Source organism: Plodia interpunctella, chromosome 13 (genome assembly GCF_027563975.2).
Source record: "Plodia interpunctella isolate USDA-ARS_2022_Savannah chromosome 13, ilPloInte3.2, whole genome shotgun sequence".
NCBI classification, from domain to species: domain Eukaryota; kingdom Metazoa; phylum Arthropoda; class Insecta; order Lepidoptera; family Pyralidae; genus Plodia; species Plodia interpunctella.
In genome coordinates this window covers 215,343-232,911 of record NC_071306.1, presented here as the reverse complement: position 1 = coordinate 232,911, position 17,569 = coordinate 215,343, and the positions used below count along the sequence as shown (strand labels likewise).

The following is a 17,569-nucleotide window of genomic DNA, read 5'->3' as shown; positions in this document are numbered from 1 at the left end:
CATAGTCATGTTCCTCATGGCTTAGGGTCGTGTTCATTACGTGTGATGAAACACCACGACTTTCTTGGTACTATTGACGCTATATAGTTATTTAAAACCGAAGTTGACGAACTTAACTAGAATAATTTTCACTTACTTCGGTGAAATCTGATCAGAATATAAATTAAGTAGATGTGATTTAAGGCTTCGCTCTCACAGATGTTTCTGGACATATTATTCCAATGAATGTTTCTGAAAAAAAAAAACAGTTATTTCTTCAAAATTGACGAAATTCCTTCAATGTGTGTCGATATCATTGCTAGATCTTTTCAGAAATGATAAATGAAGTCGCTATTACGATCATAATTTTCTTTAGAATATTTGCAAGGTCGATATATCCGTAGTGTAAATGCCATTAACACAAGAACATGGAAGCCCAACAATACACATTCTGTAGCTGTACTAGGTATATACTTTGCCTCATATGCACAAAGCTCGAAATAAGCCCAATTTGCATAACACTAGGCCAGAGCAATGCTATTTTACGTTTTGACGGAACGCGCTTGGAGTTGTATGGACTGGAATATATTACTGTATGTAAAGCGACTTAGTGCAGACATTTTATTTATTACTTTCAAGTCTTGATTTTGATTAAAATTTAAACGTAAAACTGTGCTAGTTGCTTCTTATCAATCAAGAGGAAAAGGACTCAACAAATGAATCATTTGGGGAGCACAATGGCGCAGTAATTAGTGCGCTCGGCCTGTGATAGTTGCGGTTAAGACACTCTTACAATGGTCGTTCATTGTATAGGTGACTAGTTTGAAAAAAGAAACAAAATATCGTTCATTGCTTGTATAAGAATTCTATAAATTGTACGTAAACCTCGTCACGTGACTTCACTCTCACTTGACTGGTTTTTTTTTTGTAATTTTGCATAATTAAGATTTTAAATAAACAAATAAAATTCCAACAATTTCACAAATAAACCCGCCACACAGCTATAGCTAGCCACCGAATTGCGAAACTATCGACTCTGTCTAACCCGTAAGAAATAAACACGTGTTACTGTATCTAAACAGTCCATACCATCCAACTAATGGTAAGCAGCTAGGGAATCTGGAGATAACCCTTGAAAGAACTGTAATCGAATAAAACAGATTTCTATCTTTATCCACCTCGATTTTACTTCGTCTCCGTTTTATGACCGTTTTACTTTAAAAATTACTGTCAATTAGTGGCGATAATTTCCCGAGTGGCCGGACCACAGATTGAAATATTTCTTTTAAAATTAGATCCTTTTCTCTAAATCAAAGTTTAAGTGAGAAATGCGAAGTTTGACTTTGAATTCTAAAATTTATTAGCATGCAAAAAGGATGGGATGTGATTGAAAGTTCCTAGGTATGTATTTGATTTGTTTAGAAAAATATTATGAGGAAACCTGTATTCTACGTATAGTGTAATATCATCCTTTTCGTATTCCGTGCGAGGTGACTAAATAATAAAAGCTTTAAGACGTCACACAGACTGCCGGTGGAAAGCCACAGATTTTGTTTTTATTAAAAATGTAATGTTTAAGCAATCTCTTGGAGCCGTAAATTTAATCGGGAGCAAGCTCTGGTAAGAAAGAGAGACTCTCGGGAATTTAATGTTAAAATAGCAATGGCGGGAAATAAAACAGGCACAGATGAATCAAATGACGACCCAGGATCAACCAACCTAGCGCATGAGAACGAAGAAAACAATAGGAAGAGGCAAGAAAAGAATAGGACCAAATTTCAATTGAAATCCTATCTCAACTTGCGATACCCTTATACGATTAACTCCATAGTTACTTAGGCCAACTAGGCAGATTGCAAATTGCAGATTGCATGCCAAAGTAAAGGAATGTCAGGCTTCTGCCATTGTCTGGGGATGCTAGACGACAGCCTATTGTCCACACAACAATGGATCCATCCTTTCATATATTCCACAGGGTATCGAGTCAACAAGTTGTATAAACGGAGTTTTTTAATGTCTTCTAGATTAAATAATTAAATATTCTTAGAAACACTTTTCTTGTCGAGTGTATTTTATTGCTATTACCGGTGTCCGATTTTATTCAAATCACCAAGTTTTGACTTTGTGACTTGAAAGGCATCTGTCATATATATTACATTAAAAGGCATCTAGTACCAAGTAGTTGCGTCCACGCTAGTGAACTAGATAAATAACTATGGACAGTGTGCAGTCTCACGAAGTTTTCCTTCATCGGAAGAAAGAAGTGATTTATGATAACTACATACAGAGTTAGATTGGTACAACAAACTGAAATTACATTAGTAGCAATCGAACCTGGCATTTGAATTTTATTTTTATTGAGAAAACCAACAACATTTCAAAGTAAATTAACAGTAATCTTATACGAGTATTGTATAGCTATAGTTCTAAAATAAATAAATATTTATTCAATTATCGCCACCTGTTGATATGTGAAATTTTCGCCATACATTAAAAACATGACCCTCACAAGACAGTTGTGTATAAAATATCATGCATAATTTGGCATTGCGAGTGCATGTGATCATAATATGGGGCCGCAGCTGTCGCCTCGCAGTGACTGCACTGCCGCATGCAGCCATATTTGTATGCAGTCAGCACGCTCCATAAGTCAGAGTTTGGTAAGTGTATGTCTGATTTATCTATATAGATCTCTTCGAATGCTGAGTTGAGGATAGATAAAATATTGCATTGATATCATTAGATGAGACACAGGCGAGTCTTAACCATTTGACCACCACCTCTGTTCTACCTGACCCGCCACTGTGACCTTGTAAAGTCTTCGCGTTTATATCTGTGGGGTCTACTTATCCAGGTTTCATGCGAGTATAGTGTGCAAATTCTGCTAAGTGAAAATTGCTTAGTCTGTCATGGCACACCACGCCCGAGTATTTAGTGCTAAAAAGCTGCAACAATATCGTAATCAATAAAAGTATTAGATTTAAAAACAAGCTACAAAATAATATCAGAATAACTTAAAACCGGACTTGAGAGTTATTTGCATGCAACGGTCGGCTCCGATAGTTCATAACTTACAGTTTGGGAAACTTAACTGGGAATTTGTGATTTATCGTCTTAAACGCTAGAGAGATCGTGATATATCTACTTGAAAAATTCGCCACACATCGACCGTGACTATATTCAATGTTAACTTTGAACATTTTTGAGAATGAATATATGGATGAAAATTTCATTTTCTTTTTCTTCAATAAAACGCGGTTGGTAAACTGATGGATCTATATAAGGTACTTATTATATAATTTTTTTACAGAGCAAAGTAACCTATCAAGAATTCAAATCACCTTTGCTTTCGTTAACGTTTATTTGCTTCTGGGTGTCCTTTATGGAAAACACCAAGCGAAATTATCAAAGCTAAATTAATTAGTTATGCCTATATATTTTGATGGCTGCTACTCCCTCTTCCTTTATCTTTATTTTTTCTTCGCAGCCGTTGAGCTCTTTCCATTGTCTCACTTTTCTTGGTATTATAATAATAACTGCAACATTAGAATGTAGTTCTTCCCGTTGAGCGATGTTTTTCCAAATCTCTCCATCTGGTATCCCGGTTCGATGCTTGGCACGTACACGTCGCATCTGAAATCTGCTGCCACTAATTATAGAAGAGTACAGAAATGGTACTTTATATTTTTTAGTTTGTGTTTTAGTTGACTTGTCTATTGTTAGTCATAAAAAGTCATGCCAGATGTCTTTAGGCGACTTGATTAAAATCTGACACAAGTGTTAGCGATAACATACTTGAAGATAAAAGAAGACTTGCTTGATTCTGCTCTAGAATATACTCTCTTAAAACTCGTAAAAAAATTAGGACAATGGAGAGATAAGAACAGACAGACAACAAAAACTTGAAGTTAATTAGGATTTGCGACAGTCAGGTGGCCGGTCGTAGAATCATAGACAAATCCTCGAAATTTAAAGTTTATTAATACCACATTAACACTTTAAATTATTTGCCAAAGCAATTAATTCGGATATACATTCCTGTATTCTATTTATTTTGTGTTCAAGTTGGAAACGGATTGAACTACTTAAAGAGCGATATATTCTTCTACTTCAGAGGCACTTGGCTGCTGAAGATATTCCATTTTGTAGTTTATTGTCTCGACATTTCAATACAGTCTCATTTTATTACGGTTCTATGTGGAACCGAAGTAGATTTAGAATTAATACTCTTTCAGTTAAGAAGCAATAAGCCCGAGATACTTTTCGATAAAATATATTTACTTTGATTTGATTGAGTAAAATTTCTCTTTTATGAAGACACACAGATTTCATATTTCTTTTTAAAGTACCTACTCATATTTGCTTAATGATCGAATATGATCTGTGTGTTTTCTTAAATAAATTGGAATACATTTTACTCTTTTAGCTACAAGAAATTTTATGACACAAACTCACGTGGAATAAGTAGGATTCGAACCTAGGACCTTCCACCACCATTTTAGATTGTACATATTTTTTTATACAATTGAAGAAGTATTCTAATTACTGTTTAAGGTTATCAACAACAGGGTGCCATAACAGAAGTCATTAAAGCGTGTACAAGTGGCGGGTGTGGAACGACCGTCAGCGAACTACGTGCAGTAAACTTTACGACTTTTTTGGGACAAACGTAATTGGGTAGATGACAAGGTCAGAAAATTATTAAAAATATATATGCTCTAGATAAAATTAATATATTTAAGATCATTGCAACAATGCCGATAGATCATTAAACAAAGATTTAAAGTTGATCACAAACCACGCATATCAAGTGATCAAAGAAAAGTATAACATCGAGCTTTACACTGATTAAATGCAAACGATGGTCAAACATAATATCTAATTAAAAAATTAACTAGGTACCAACGTAGTTACTAAAAAATTATGCTTCAACAAAAGTACATAAATAACTTAATTAAATATATTTTATCATGATTGTTTTAAATCATGTAAATCATACAGGCAATGCATGGTGTTGACAGAATGATAATTTATTTGTATCCAACTGATAAATAAACTATTACGCTGTTGTCCTCTCAATTAACCATTAATTGAATGCATTTTATCGTGCAGGTCTTTTGTCTATGGGCTGTATTGTGTGGAAGTAATTAAAACCGGACAGTAATTGTGTTTACTTACTTGTTCCAGTCAATTTCGATAAGTTAGGAAACAATATACTTACAAATTTTCATTAAAGTTGCAAATAAGTATGTTTGTTTTGGAATCTTGCAACTAAATTTGGAAGCAGATATCTACAACCAATTGAGCCAACGATACGCGTACACTGATCATGCACTCAGTATCGGACCCGGAACTCCTAAAAAAACATACTACAAAAACATGAGACGCCGACTATGGTTTCAATCTATATAAACCACTACAAGAGTGCGACTCGGTTCGCGCCTTAGCAAAAGATACAACCTTACTTAAAATTTTGAAAGGTTTTGTTTTTTTTACTACCGATTTTTGCTACTCAATTGAAAATCTTATTATCCGCTAAAAATACCTGCCCTTACATTTTGAAGTAGTTATGTACTTATTATTGAGAAAATTCAATGAAAAGGAAGCATTGGGACAGATAGTTAATGATAAAACCCTTCGACCTGACGGCAAAAGAGATCGGAATCCGGACACTTACAATCATAATAATGAATTTGAGACTATATTTAGAATCGAATAACATCGCTCTATATTTTTTATTCCCAGTGGACGTAAGAATGGATGGCTTAAGTTATCGAAGAATCAGTATTAGCAAATATATAGTCATATAGTGCTCACTAGTACGCAGGGTAGAAATAATTGTATTGACCACTTGAACATTAGTCAAATAAAAGGCAACTTACTGTAAATATGTTTTCTTATAGGATATACTCACTCATTACGATGCAATACTTGTAAATGTTTGTTTTCGTTTGGAGATTGTTTTCTTTTAAAATTATTAATTAATGTTAGTAAGAATAAGTATACCAAGGTCTCAATGTAACCTTTTTATTTTGATTTTTTTTATTATTTTTTATTTATTTTCTTATATTATTTTTATACACAAGAAGAGACAAGAACTTGATCGTGTTCTTTTTGGTAGGTAGGTCTTTTATGAAAAATGATGATTGATAAGAAACAGTGAAGTTTGTTCAAGTACAAAATTTTCGTCAAGTTAAAGAATCAGCTAATTTGATGTAATAAAATTACGTGATGGATAAATCCAAAGGCAATCTGATGTGTCAGTAAAGTGTGAATTGTCATTGTTTTTCCCCATTTCATAACTCTGGTGTTGTGATAAAAATATAAAACATATGAAACAAATAAAAAGTAAAACCAAAATTTGTTACAGCAGGGTAAGTAGCATTTATAAAACTTTTGATGGCAGCTTTTCTCATGAAGTCATTGAAGTAGTTCTAGTCAAGTTCTTGCTACAATTTTATACCATTTATAGATTTATCATCGACACGCAAAGAAGAAGCACCAGAAATGCCAGTTTAGAACCAAATATTACTCCGCGGCTAAATTCGGCATGCAATCACTGGTTTTCAGTTTAAGCTACAGTATCTTGTTCCCCGAGCTGAGTTATTTGTTTATAGACATACGACCAAAACTCTTCCCGCTAATCTCTAACACTTAGGCCAAACCAATTACAAATGAACACCGTCTGCGGATTATTCTAAAAAATGCGTCTCATCCATCGCGCACCGACGAACGAAATTATTTCTCTATTTTTCTTCACCGTCCGTTTTCTATAAACGCTTGTTGTGGTTTCATTTAAATTCCATGTTCTTTATGAGATATTTCTTTGTTTGTTTTTATTGACGATTGCTACATATAAAGTGTTCAATTGATTGCTTACGGCTACAATCCTTTTTATGGTTCTGATACCCTTTTGTACTATAGTAAACTTTTGTTATATTGTTTGGAACTTGGATGCTTATGCATGTGATAATATTTATATCTGTATGTAATTAGTCCATATCATAATCATCGTCTCCATGATTGTATATATGTCTTATTCTACTACATCATATATTTGTAGTAGTTGCCAGTAGTTTCTAGCTTGTGAGAAATAACTATAAATTTAAAGATTGACGAGAAAAAGTGCCTGTGAAGGTCTAATTTCTGAATAAATGATTTGAATTTGAATTTTGAATTTGAATTTGTAGTTTGTTTGTTGTCTATTATCTACTTTTCATTTCAACCTTATGACCTAACCTTTGTAGTGTATTTCGTTATTATTACAGTTTCGTTATTATACGTTTTGATAATAGTATTAATGGTGTATCTACCTTCTTCACATTATAATGATATTTAAAAATATTTACTAAATTTGTCAGATCTACAAAAACCAACAATCAGGCAATTTCCAGGTATAAAATTATCAGCAATACCATCTCAAGTTCTAAAATTAACAATGCGAAAAATTTCATCCCCTTTTATATTATCCCGAAAATTAGCTAATTCGGGCGCGTTGTCCGGCTGTAAAACATTATGTAAACCAGGGATGTAAATTAAAAAAACAAGATGGAGTTTTTCAGAGCCACTCGGGCAACATCAGCCGAATTAAATTGACTCATAAAGATACCGACGACGTCTCTTATTTACATAATAAATTATTCGAATTTGAATAAAATTTTATGATTTTCTTAAGGAAAGGACGAAGGACGATGGAACAATCACTTTTTAATTTTTGTAATTATTTCTGTTTTCGTCTCGGTCACTTTCTTACAAAAAGACATTTAAATTTTGAAGATTTAGCTGTGATAGACATCATCACTTGGAACTTAATTACAAATTACATCATTAATAAACTACTTTTATACTTTCTGATATTATCACAGTAAATACAGTAAAAAGCCAAAGCAAACAAACAAAATTTTCTTTAGAAGTTAGAATTTTCGAGAATTTCTGAAAATTACTTTTACCGACCCGAATAGAGATCACAACATCATCCACGTAATCTTTGTTAAAGAACTCTTACCTCAACAACAATTACCCCCAAGTGAGATCAGCTTTCAGCTAATAACCATTATGTAAAACACAGATTCAACAACGGAGTAACTAAGGCATTATTATCTTTATCGTAATTAGAAATCGGTGACTAAGTTTCCACTCGGAATAAAACAGTTTACTTTCAGGTATATTCTTCAAGCTCCTATCTGATGTTATTTACAATAAATACGTAAAGATAATGAATAAACGAAGATGCATACAATCTATTTAGATGATATGATAGTCTTGTCTTAAAGCAAATTGAATGACTTTTGACACCAGTTTTTACAACAATTAGAAGATTAGCGACAATATGTTGTCATTTAAAATTGAGAGATATTATTTGAAACCAGTGTAAAATGTAATAATGAAAACATTATATGAATTTATACTATAATGCGTTATTTTATCACAAATATTTTAAGAATTTGAAGTGAAATTTTTAATATTTCCCCGCAAAAGCCTGCCAATTAATTCCGGCGAACATGAAGTCGTGAGTCATGAAGCAAAAAATAACTTCAAACTTCTCCCGCGTCTACCGGAAAAATGGAACTGATAACTTCAGGAATGTTCGTAGCCGAAGATATAATATAAATATCATATTATTATCACGTTTATTTCCCATGGGAGTTGGTATATACAAGAGATTTCCGCTTGCCAAGATCCTGACAAAATTTACGCCTTATGATCCTTTTCTTGCATGGTCTCCGGTCATGGTCAGATATAAATTTTGTAATATAATTTTTCGCCTTAATGTTATTGTATTAAATATATTTTTCTTATAACTGTAATGTCTTCATTGAGGCAGTTTGAATTTATTAACATAAATTTTGTTAATAAATATCATTATTAAATAAAGTAATGAGTTATGAAAATTAAAAAATGTAATGTACTAATGTATATAATTGTACCAACAAAACATAAAAGTGAAATCGGACCATTATCAAAATCAAATCATTTATTCAGAAATTAGGCCTTCACAGGAATTTTTTGAAGTTATATTCTAAATTAAATGATATTTACCAAAGCTACAAACTTACCATTTTTTAATATACATTTATGTATATTTTTTTATCAGTAATACAACAATGTAAGTACACAATACAGTACATGGTCAAAAGGTAGGTATACTGAAACATATTATGATTGTGATCAAGTGCTGATGAAAGGAATTTTATTTTTGATGAAAGGAATATATATATAATATATATAATTACAAAATATAAAAAAGACTCGTGAACGGGTCACGAGTTGACGCGTGAGTCAGCCATCGCGAAGCTCAACCAGTTGAGTGTGCATGACGATCTCCATAATCTAACATAATATTACATTACTCAATATGTGATGGTATACATTATGTGATGGTAACTCCTAACAGTAGCCGTAATAAAAATCTCTTTACTACGTAGCTTTATCTGCTCCAGTTCTTTAGTAGTGCAACAAAAGATCGGATAGCTTTTGTTTTCCTATGATCCGACTGAAACGTCCACTGGGAGGGTTTACTTTGAAGCTATCACTTATCGGGCTTTATGGCTCGTAGATTCTATTGTAGTTTCGTCAAATGGATGGAAAATAGTCGCTTTTTGCACATAACTCTTTGTTAGTCGGAGATGGGTACTAGTCTACATGAAGTATGAAAATATTTGCATTTACCGTGAATAAGAAATATAAATTCACATCCAACCTTTAACCAACTTATAGAGTTGTGGAGCAAATGAATTGTCCAATAGTAACTTTATGTTAAAGATTTGTATGAAACTTTATATGTTTGTAAGTTATACGATCTATTAGTAGAATCAAGCAGTGAGTAGAAATGGTTTTTGAACAAAAATAGATGATAAGTTGATTAAACTAGCTTTATCAATTATTGTTCAATATCCAAGTCTCGGCCTAATTTCGATTTATTGTTATCTAGCTGTGTTATTTTATGCGATGTCGGTAAAAGCAATATCTCAAGTCTACTCCAATACCAGTGAATATACCAGTCAGCTGTCACATCTATTCGTCTATTACAACGAAACAAAGCGGGACCTTTCCATCGCATTTCACTAAATTCAGCCAACTCAACTTCTATGCCCTCCGGATACAGTTGAAAGTTCCTTGCGTTTGGATCCAGTTATTTTGGGATGTTCCGGCCTAGGCGAATGTATGGACTTGGCATGAATGACATATATTAGATCCATATTGAATGGCCACATATATGTTCATATTAACTTGAGTATATTCAATATGTACATACGATGAGCGTTTGCTATTCACATTTTAATAACGAATGAGATAAAAGGAGATAAATTATTACCATTTATATAAATGGTACTGGCCAATGATGATACTAAAGCTGTCAATGGGCATATATACAGCTCTAATGGGTAGGAAATAAGTACTAATTTTAAATTATTATTGTAAGATATATTTCATTTACTTTACAATTTAGTAATTTGAAAATAATTTTGTTTGAGGTAATTATTGTGAAATTTAAAATAATTACGTTAGATGAGATTAGACTAGATTACCTTAATTTATTTTAGAAAACATTGTGGGCTTGTGCAAAAGTATAATAATATGTTAGTAATTATGTGAAGTATATTTTTTTTAATAAATATTTTATGTTTGTATAGGTTTATAGTTACAGTTAAATGGCATTCACTACAAAATATATACAATGGGTTTTTACAAAGATTTTCAAATTTTATTTGTTTGACATGACATTTGACTAAACATGGTTCAATGAATAAATAGCTCTAGCATCAATGGCGACTGTAATATAGCATACATAATTTTATTTTTTGTTATGATAAGTAATTATGATACAAAACATAATTTGCAATAAATAATTTGACTTTATTTGATTTGAAAACATAGTTATGAAATATAAATCGCATTGTTAATACAAGTTCGCATTGCCTGGAAAGCACTAGTAAAGAAAGCACAGCTACTGGCTGCCGCCGTGAAGACTCGACTATAATGATTAAATATATATTATAATAACAAGATCATAATGATTTCACAAAAAATTCAATCAGGGACTTATTGTGTTAAAGAAATAATAAGTTTAACTTGTAATAAGGGTGTAGAAAGAGTAAGCGGACTGCATGAGAGAGATGAACAATTGCATGTTATAGTTGACCAGACCCTTCCCGTTGAAGATCATGTCTCGTTGCGACCTGGCGATCATGAAGATGAGGTACTTGGTGACGACCGGATCGTAGCAAGATTCCCACGGGGTGTTGTACAGGTCCACTGCTGTTTCTTTCGCAATCTGTGAAAGTGCGATTTGTTGAGAATCAAAAGAACATAGCAACTATTTGGTAATCTAGTTTTAATTTACTGTGTTGTTTACCCGCAATTTTAAATATTACATCAAAAACGAAAACATTACATTTTTTTTTCTTTATGGTGATTTATATGTATATGTTATATAAACTTGTATATTTTTAACAAACAACAATTTTGTAATTCACGAATCGGTCGCATTTATTCACGAATTTTCGGTTCAAATAAATGAATTTATGTTTAATGCCAATTGTAATGTGATTGTGAAATAGGAGTCAAATATAAACTGGAAAGTATTTTATCTTACCTCAGTAACATTACTTGCGTAAACACAAGGTATGTAAATGTGTAGGATAGCACTGAACATAAATATCACGTACTTCGGTACTATCTGACGCATCATATAAATCTGATATAAATTGAAAGAGACTCCAATAGAAGCTACCAAAAATAAAACCAAAAGCCAAAAACCGTAGAATTCAGACAGTTGGGTGTAAAAGTCCAGAACTTCTTGATGATCACGTATAGCTTGTTTCATTTTATTTCTCAATTGCTCCGAGTTTTTTGCATCTTTGAATGCTCTTCGTACTTTATGCGTCATCAGTTTCAACTTTAAACAAAGATGATTTGTTGCAATACAGAAAGACCCATCAAATCCTGTAAAAATCGGTGAAAGAAATAAACACTGGGTCATGTTGTAAGCAAAGTAAATTTCAAAAAACGGCGTTGTGTATTGTATGTGCTCAACATATATCATATCCATTTCGTGGACCATGTATCTGTTTGGAGAATCTGTTTCTAAATTTTCCATTATCATCAAAATCGCTGGATATATTGGGAACTGTGAGCTCAGGATTATCGGTATCACTAACCAGACCAGTTCTCCAAATTTACTTTTCTTGAGATAAGTTTTGAAAATTTCCTGATAATCCGCGTCCATTTCATTTGCTTTCACAAAATCTTTGCTGATCATATTCAAAATGGCAGCGAAATCTTCGGTGTATTTAATTGCGTATATGGTTTTGAAGAAAAATAATATGACAATAATCCATAAAGTCATGTTACGGGCGAAATTCAAAATGTCTAGTTTCAATAAACAATTGATCGTGTAAGTTAAGAACCAGAATATTTGAAATACACAAAATGTTATAATAGTAACAAAAGTGAGAATTCTTTTTTTAATATTATACTTATTTGGATAAATGCTAGAAAGAGCCAATCCAAAAGTACAGTATGGGAAAGTTTCGTGAAACGGTTTGAATTGCATACTAGCAACATCTTTAACTTTTATTTCCATTTTTAAATACAAATGCTTTATTTACGAACGGTGTAGCTATTCTTGCCACTCGTCGTACTCAAGTAGGCATCCAATGATTTTCAGTTCAGTAGCTTTAATCGTAAATTGCAAAAATTACCATCAAAGATTTCTGTAAATTGTACCTGCCTCCTGTCATTTTCTGCTTTCAAAGCCCCGAAGGAGATAATTGACTTAATGTTTTCAAATGGTAAAGGTTTCACAATTATTCAACTGACTACAGAAATAATAAGGTTATGCTTTGAAACAAATTAAATCGAGCATTAAAAAAAGAACTAACATTTTTATCTAAATTAAAACCAGAAAAACCAGAATAAACCTCTATTTTTATTTATTCCCTAGCTATATAAGGATATACTGAACTATATGAAAACTCTGAGTTTTTTCAACTGCAAACGTGATTCAAACACTGTGTCTATTCAATTTATAATGTGAAGAAGGAGGGAATGAATACTAAAACCTGCTAACAAACTAAACTAAATAGGTTCCAATTCCACATAGGTATTAGCTGAAAGCTATTACCAACATCACGCCATAACCATAAATTGGGGTTTAAATCATTATAATAAGCCAGACATACTCCCATTAAGTCGTGGGGTTATATTAAAATGCAGCCATTAAACTTTAAAATTTGTAACGTTTTGCGAGGTAAGATATTCACTCAAATATTTTTCTAAGATATTCACTCAAATATTTTTCTAAGATATTCACTCAAATATTTTTCATCTCCTTCACAACCTCACTTCTTAGGTTCAATATTTAGTTGCGTATATAGGATAGGTATTAAAAATCCGATCATACTACCAGTGACATAGTCAAGGACTTCAATTTATTGGATTTTAAAGTATTTCGGTACTTACGATACCTATACACCTTAAAGAACTTTGAATAAATGATACTGCATTTATAGCGAAATTGAAAGGAAGTGAATTTTAAACCTTTATTGGGTAAATCTAGATAATGAACTGATATTATAATAGTATGATTCTCGAAAAAAATTACGGATCGTAATGACAGCACGGCCGCAGCGGTCGCAACGCTCTGAGAACCACCCAACAGCGAAAACCATTTAAGACAATGAGCTAGCTTGAGAAAATTTTTGTTAGTCTCCTGGTGCAATTAATTTATAAAAAATATAAAATTTTTTCGTGAACGAATGAAGACAGAGTATGTATCATATTTCTGTATTTATATTAAGGAAAATATCATTTATTTTTATAAACTGGTACTACGCGATTCCCTCGCGCTACTTTTGCCAAGAATATTATTACCTACATGGAAAATTATTCCCCTAGGCATGAATTAGCTTATTAGTTTTAAAATATTTTTAAATCTTGGTTAATTTTATAAACCCCCACATAAAAAATGATAAGGGTTGGTCGGTGATTCAGGAGGTTTGTCGGTCAACATTGACGTTAACTTTGACCTTTGACCGAACGACGCAATGAACGCCATTTTATCTAATCAGGCGGCGGCGAGTCGGTTAAGTTAACGTCCAATTTTAATGGTGCAAGGTGCAAGTGAGGATCGTTGGAAAAGAAACTTTAGCAAAACGTATTTTTTACTACGTATATACGAGTATACGTAGTATCGAGTACCCTGTATAAATACTAGTAAATAATTTCATGTTTTCCCATCCAAGTGCAAAATGGAATTGAATACACAAACTTCTTAAATTCTTATTAATTTTTAAAGAACTATCATAGTTATGACACATACAATAGTGTAATTATCTCGGATTAATATAAAACCATATTTGATTATTATGATATAATAATTACCAGTTTAATTCCACATTTTAATTTATCATATCAAAAGATATTTGGAAAAACGAGTCGCTATTTTTCTACTTACTTTCTGATTGAAAATATCTGACAGAATACCTTAATCACTACAATTAATCAATAAATTTTAACTAGCAGCTCTTCATCATCTTTTCTTTCATTCATCTAGTTGGTAACTAACTAAATAATAATAATAAAATACTTTTTTTCTTAGACGATAACAAGTGTATTAATAAAATTAAAAATTATTTAAAGAAGGTTAATTCTCATTCCATTTTAAACTGACAGTCTTCACAGAAAACTTCACTAACTAACTCTGATGTAAGGAGTATAAAGAAATAATGGCTACGAAAAAAAAAAGTAAGAAATTATTTACTGGTCGCTGTCAAAGTAAATTTTTATACCAAGTTTGAGACGAGTTGAGGAACAAACCATGTAATTGGATCTTAAACTCTGCTACAAGTTTAATTTCTTCGCTTCTTTTATGAAAATGCATAAATGCTTCAGGACTTTTTAATGTATCTATCGCTCAGGTATCCACATAATACATAAAGCTGCTTTAGGAATCACCTGTCTATTGGTGATAACCGCATTAAAATCGGGCATCAGCTAGTCTCTAATAAAAATGTCATACCGCACTTCACGCCGTTTTTCGGTTTTGAAATAGTGCGTTTGACGAAATAATAAATAACATCTTACTGCACCCTTTTGTAATATTTTTACTGAACCCCTCCTCCCTCCCCTTTCAAACCTCACGTGATTAATGGACGACAAAGGGACAGAGAGGGAGGTGACTTCCTTTTATAATATATAGTGATAGTGATGATACCGTACATGCCATTTAATACAAAGAAATTTAAAGTAAGGATTTCTGAAAATAACTTCTCATTAGTATCTTGAACAATCCAAAATATTACAATAGACAAAGGACCTCTGTCTCTGGTCTCTGTCTGTATGATAGCGATGACGATGAATACAAAAACTACCGAACAGTTTTTTGTATGGTGTTCACTAATGTGAATCCAGAGGAAAGTTTAATTCTATATTTTTTATGATTTTATCCGAGCGAAGCTGGGACAGAGTAGTAAGCAAAAAATAAAATAAAATATATCAACGTATTGTCGCTATTTGAAGTTGGAATTCGGAGTATTTCATACATGTTATTTACAAAATAGAAGATTGAATTTTAGGAATTTCCTTCCCTCAGGTGTACAGTACAATTAACCGAACAATAATTATTTATCTAGAGAGTAAGGATTGCGACAAGCGGGCATCTAAAGCAGAGGCCTATCGCTACGGGAAACGGAAAATTATCGATAATCTAGTGACGTATAATCTTACACCTGTAATCTAACAAACATAATGATTGATTGATCAATTTAATTAAACAAATTCCACAATTTTTATATATTATATCAATTTTCACAGTCACTCTGCTATAACAGTACAATTAAAGATAAGGCGGGACTTTGGCAGTGTCTAGATAAGTGTCTGGACAGTGGCTCCATGCCTGCACTAGGCACTTTCATTGACCCATTTACACTTAGCTATATGTATATAATATCTCCGACACGGGCCGAGGTATATGTCAGTCACAGCTGTGCCGGATGGAGTGCTACGGAGCGTCGTAGACGGTCTTGGTCACCACAGACTCGCCTGTTCCTCAAGTGCCGGCCATCAATCCCGCTATGCCGCTCGCAATGACATCATCAGTGCCAACGAATCCGCAGCTCTCGAACCTCGGATAGTGCCGGATGATGATGATAGATTTATTTGTAATTACTACACCACAAAACACAATAAATCTGTATGTTTTGTGTTGTAGTAATTAACACAAACACAAACTCGTGCTGCTGTTCATTTCAAATGAACAGCAATACGAGTTAATGTTTGTGTTGCAGCAGAACAAAATGTCAGTACACATGTCACCCAGAGGTGATCCACGAATTTTCAGATGCGAACACAATGAGTGTGTGAAACGGTAGCCAATGTCGAGAAGGAGAAATATGCTTGTAGCTATATAGCTATCATTACAGGTCCATATATAATCCATACATATAAATGATAATAAAGATAAATACTATACGTGACTAAGTACTAGCGATAGCGGCACTAAGGGAGGGAAAAGGGCGATAAAGAATAAACTCTATATAAATATAATAAGCACTAGTTCAATGATAGTTAGCGCCCAGATGGGATGTCTTTGATACGGATATGGAGGATGGGACCTGTGCTAATTTGGGACGCTACTAGTATGGATGCCCTGGCGGCGTCCTACCTCCCTGCAACGAGTACAGGCGGGAGAGGCGGCAGATGCCCGGGAATGCTTAAAGACATAAAAATATAGTTACGTCTCAGTACGAATTTGTGGCCTTTGGCGTCGAGACTTTGGGTTTATAGGACAGTAGCGCACGGGGGTTGTACAGAGAGCGCAGCGAACCGCTGAGGGAGGCAACGGGTGATCCTCGCGCGGGTAGATTTCTCGCTCAGCGAATTTTCATTGCAGTTCAGCGCGGGTATGCTGTCTGTGGGATGGTCACCATTTGCCTAAGCCATCTTTAGATATTTGTAATTTATAAGTATTTATAAATTACTTCTAAGATATGTAGTTTTTATTATAATTTAATATAATCCAATGGTAAATAATAATTTAGAAATATAAAAAATAAAAATGTATACAACAAATTTATTATTTGTCAATCTTGAGGAAAAGTTTTTGTATAAATTTACAACATTTATATAAATTGAGAATTAAGATATATTAAAATTAAGACGAATTATGACACATTTATAAAAACCCTGTCTCGATTTCTAGTAATTGTCGTGAACATGATTTGACATTATAAATTTTATTGTTATTAACTTGTGAATCATCGGATTAACGCGTCTGGAGATAAAAACAAAATTGCTTATCTTTTTTACTATATGATTGAATGCAATTGAATGAGCAATATCAGTATTTTTATGATTTTATACATTTACACTGGAATTCGAATGTTTCAATTAAAAATTACACTGAATCAAAGGAGTTTACTCAAATAGAGCTCCAATTATTATGTATGTAAACAAGCCTAGAAGTACTTAAAAAACTTTCGCTCGTCGCATTGATCTTGATCACATTATGATAATCGCTTATCTATGCTAAACAAATGCAGCAAATTATCAACAAAGCCTGTAAATTTTCCCCTTCCCCTTCTCACAA

The 17,569-nt window shown here is 32.8% G+C and overlaps 1 protein-coding gene across 1 annotated transcript; it reads right to left on the bottom strand.

Moving 5' to 3' along the window:
* Window positions 1–10,391: 10,391 nt before the first annotated feature.
* On the bottom strand, window positions 10,392–12,615 carry LOC128674652 (odorant receptor Or2). Its single transcript, XM_053753373.1, has 2 exons — window positions 11,576–12,615; window positions 10,392–11,254 (listed from the first exon to the last, which is right to left on the bottom strand). The coding sequence occupies exons 1-2, from the start codon at window positions 12,563–12,565 to the stop codon at window positions 11,048–11,050; spliced, it is 1,197 nt and encodes a 398-aa protein (XP_053609348.1). The 5' UTR covers window positions 12,566–12,615; the 3' UTR covers window positions 10,392–11,047.
* Between the last annotated feature and the right edge of the window lie 4,954 nt (window positions 12,616–17,569).

Excerpts from the sequence above, each read along its gene's own strand:
- LOC128674652 (XM_053753373.1), bottom strand. The coding sequence starts at position 12,565 with ATGGAAATAAAAGTTAAAGATGTTGCTAGTATGCAATTCAAACCGTTT. Across the intron at positions 11,255-11,575 it reads ACGCAAGTAATGTTACTGAG|ATTGCGAAAGAAACAGCAGT; the intron begins GTAAGATAAAAT and ends GCACTTTCACAG.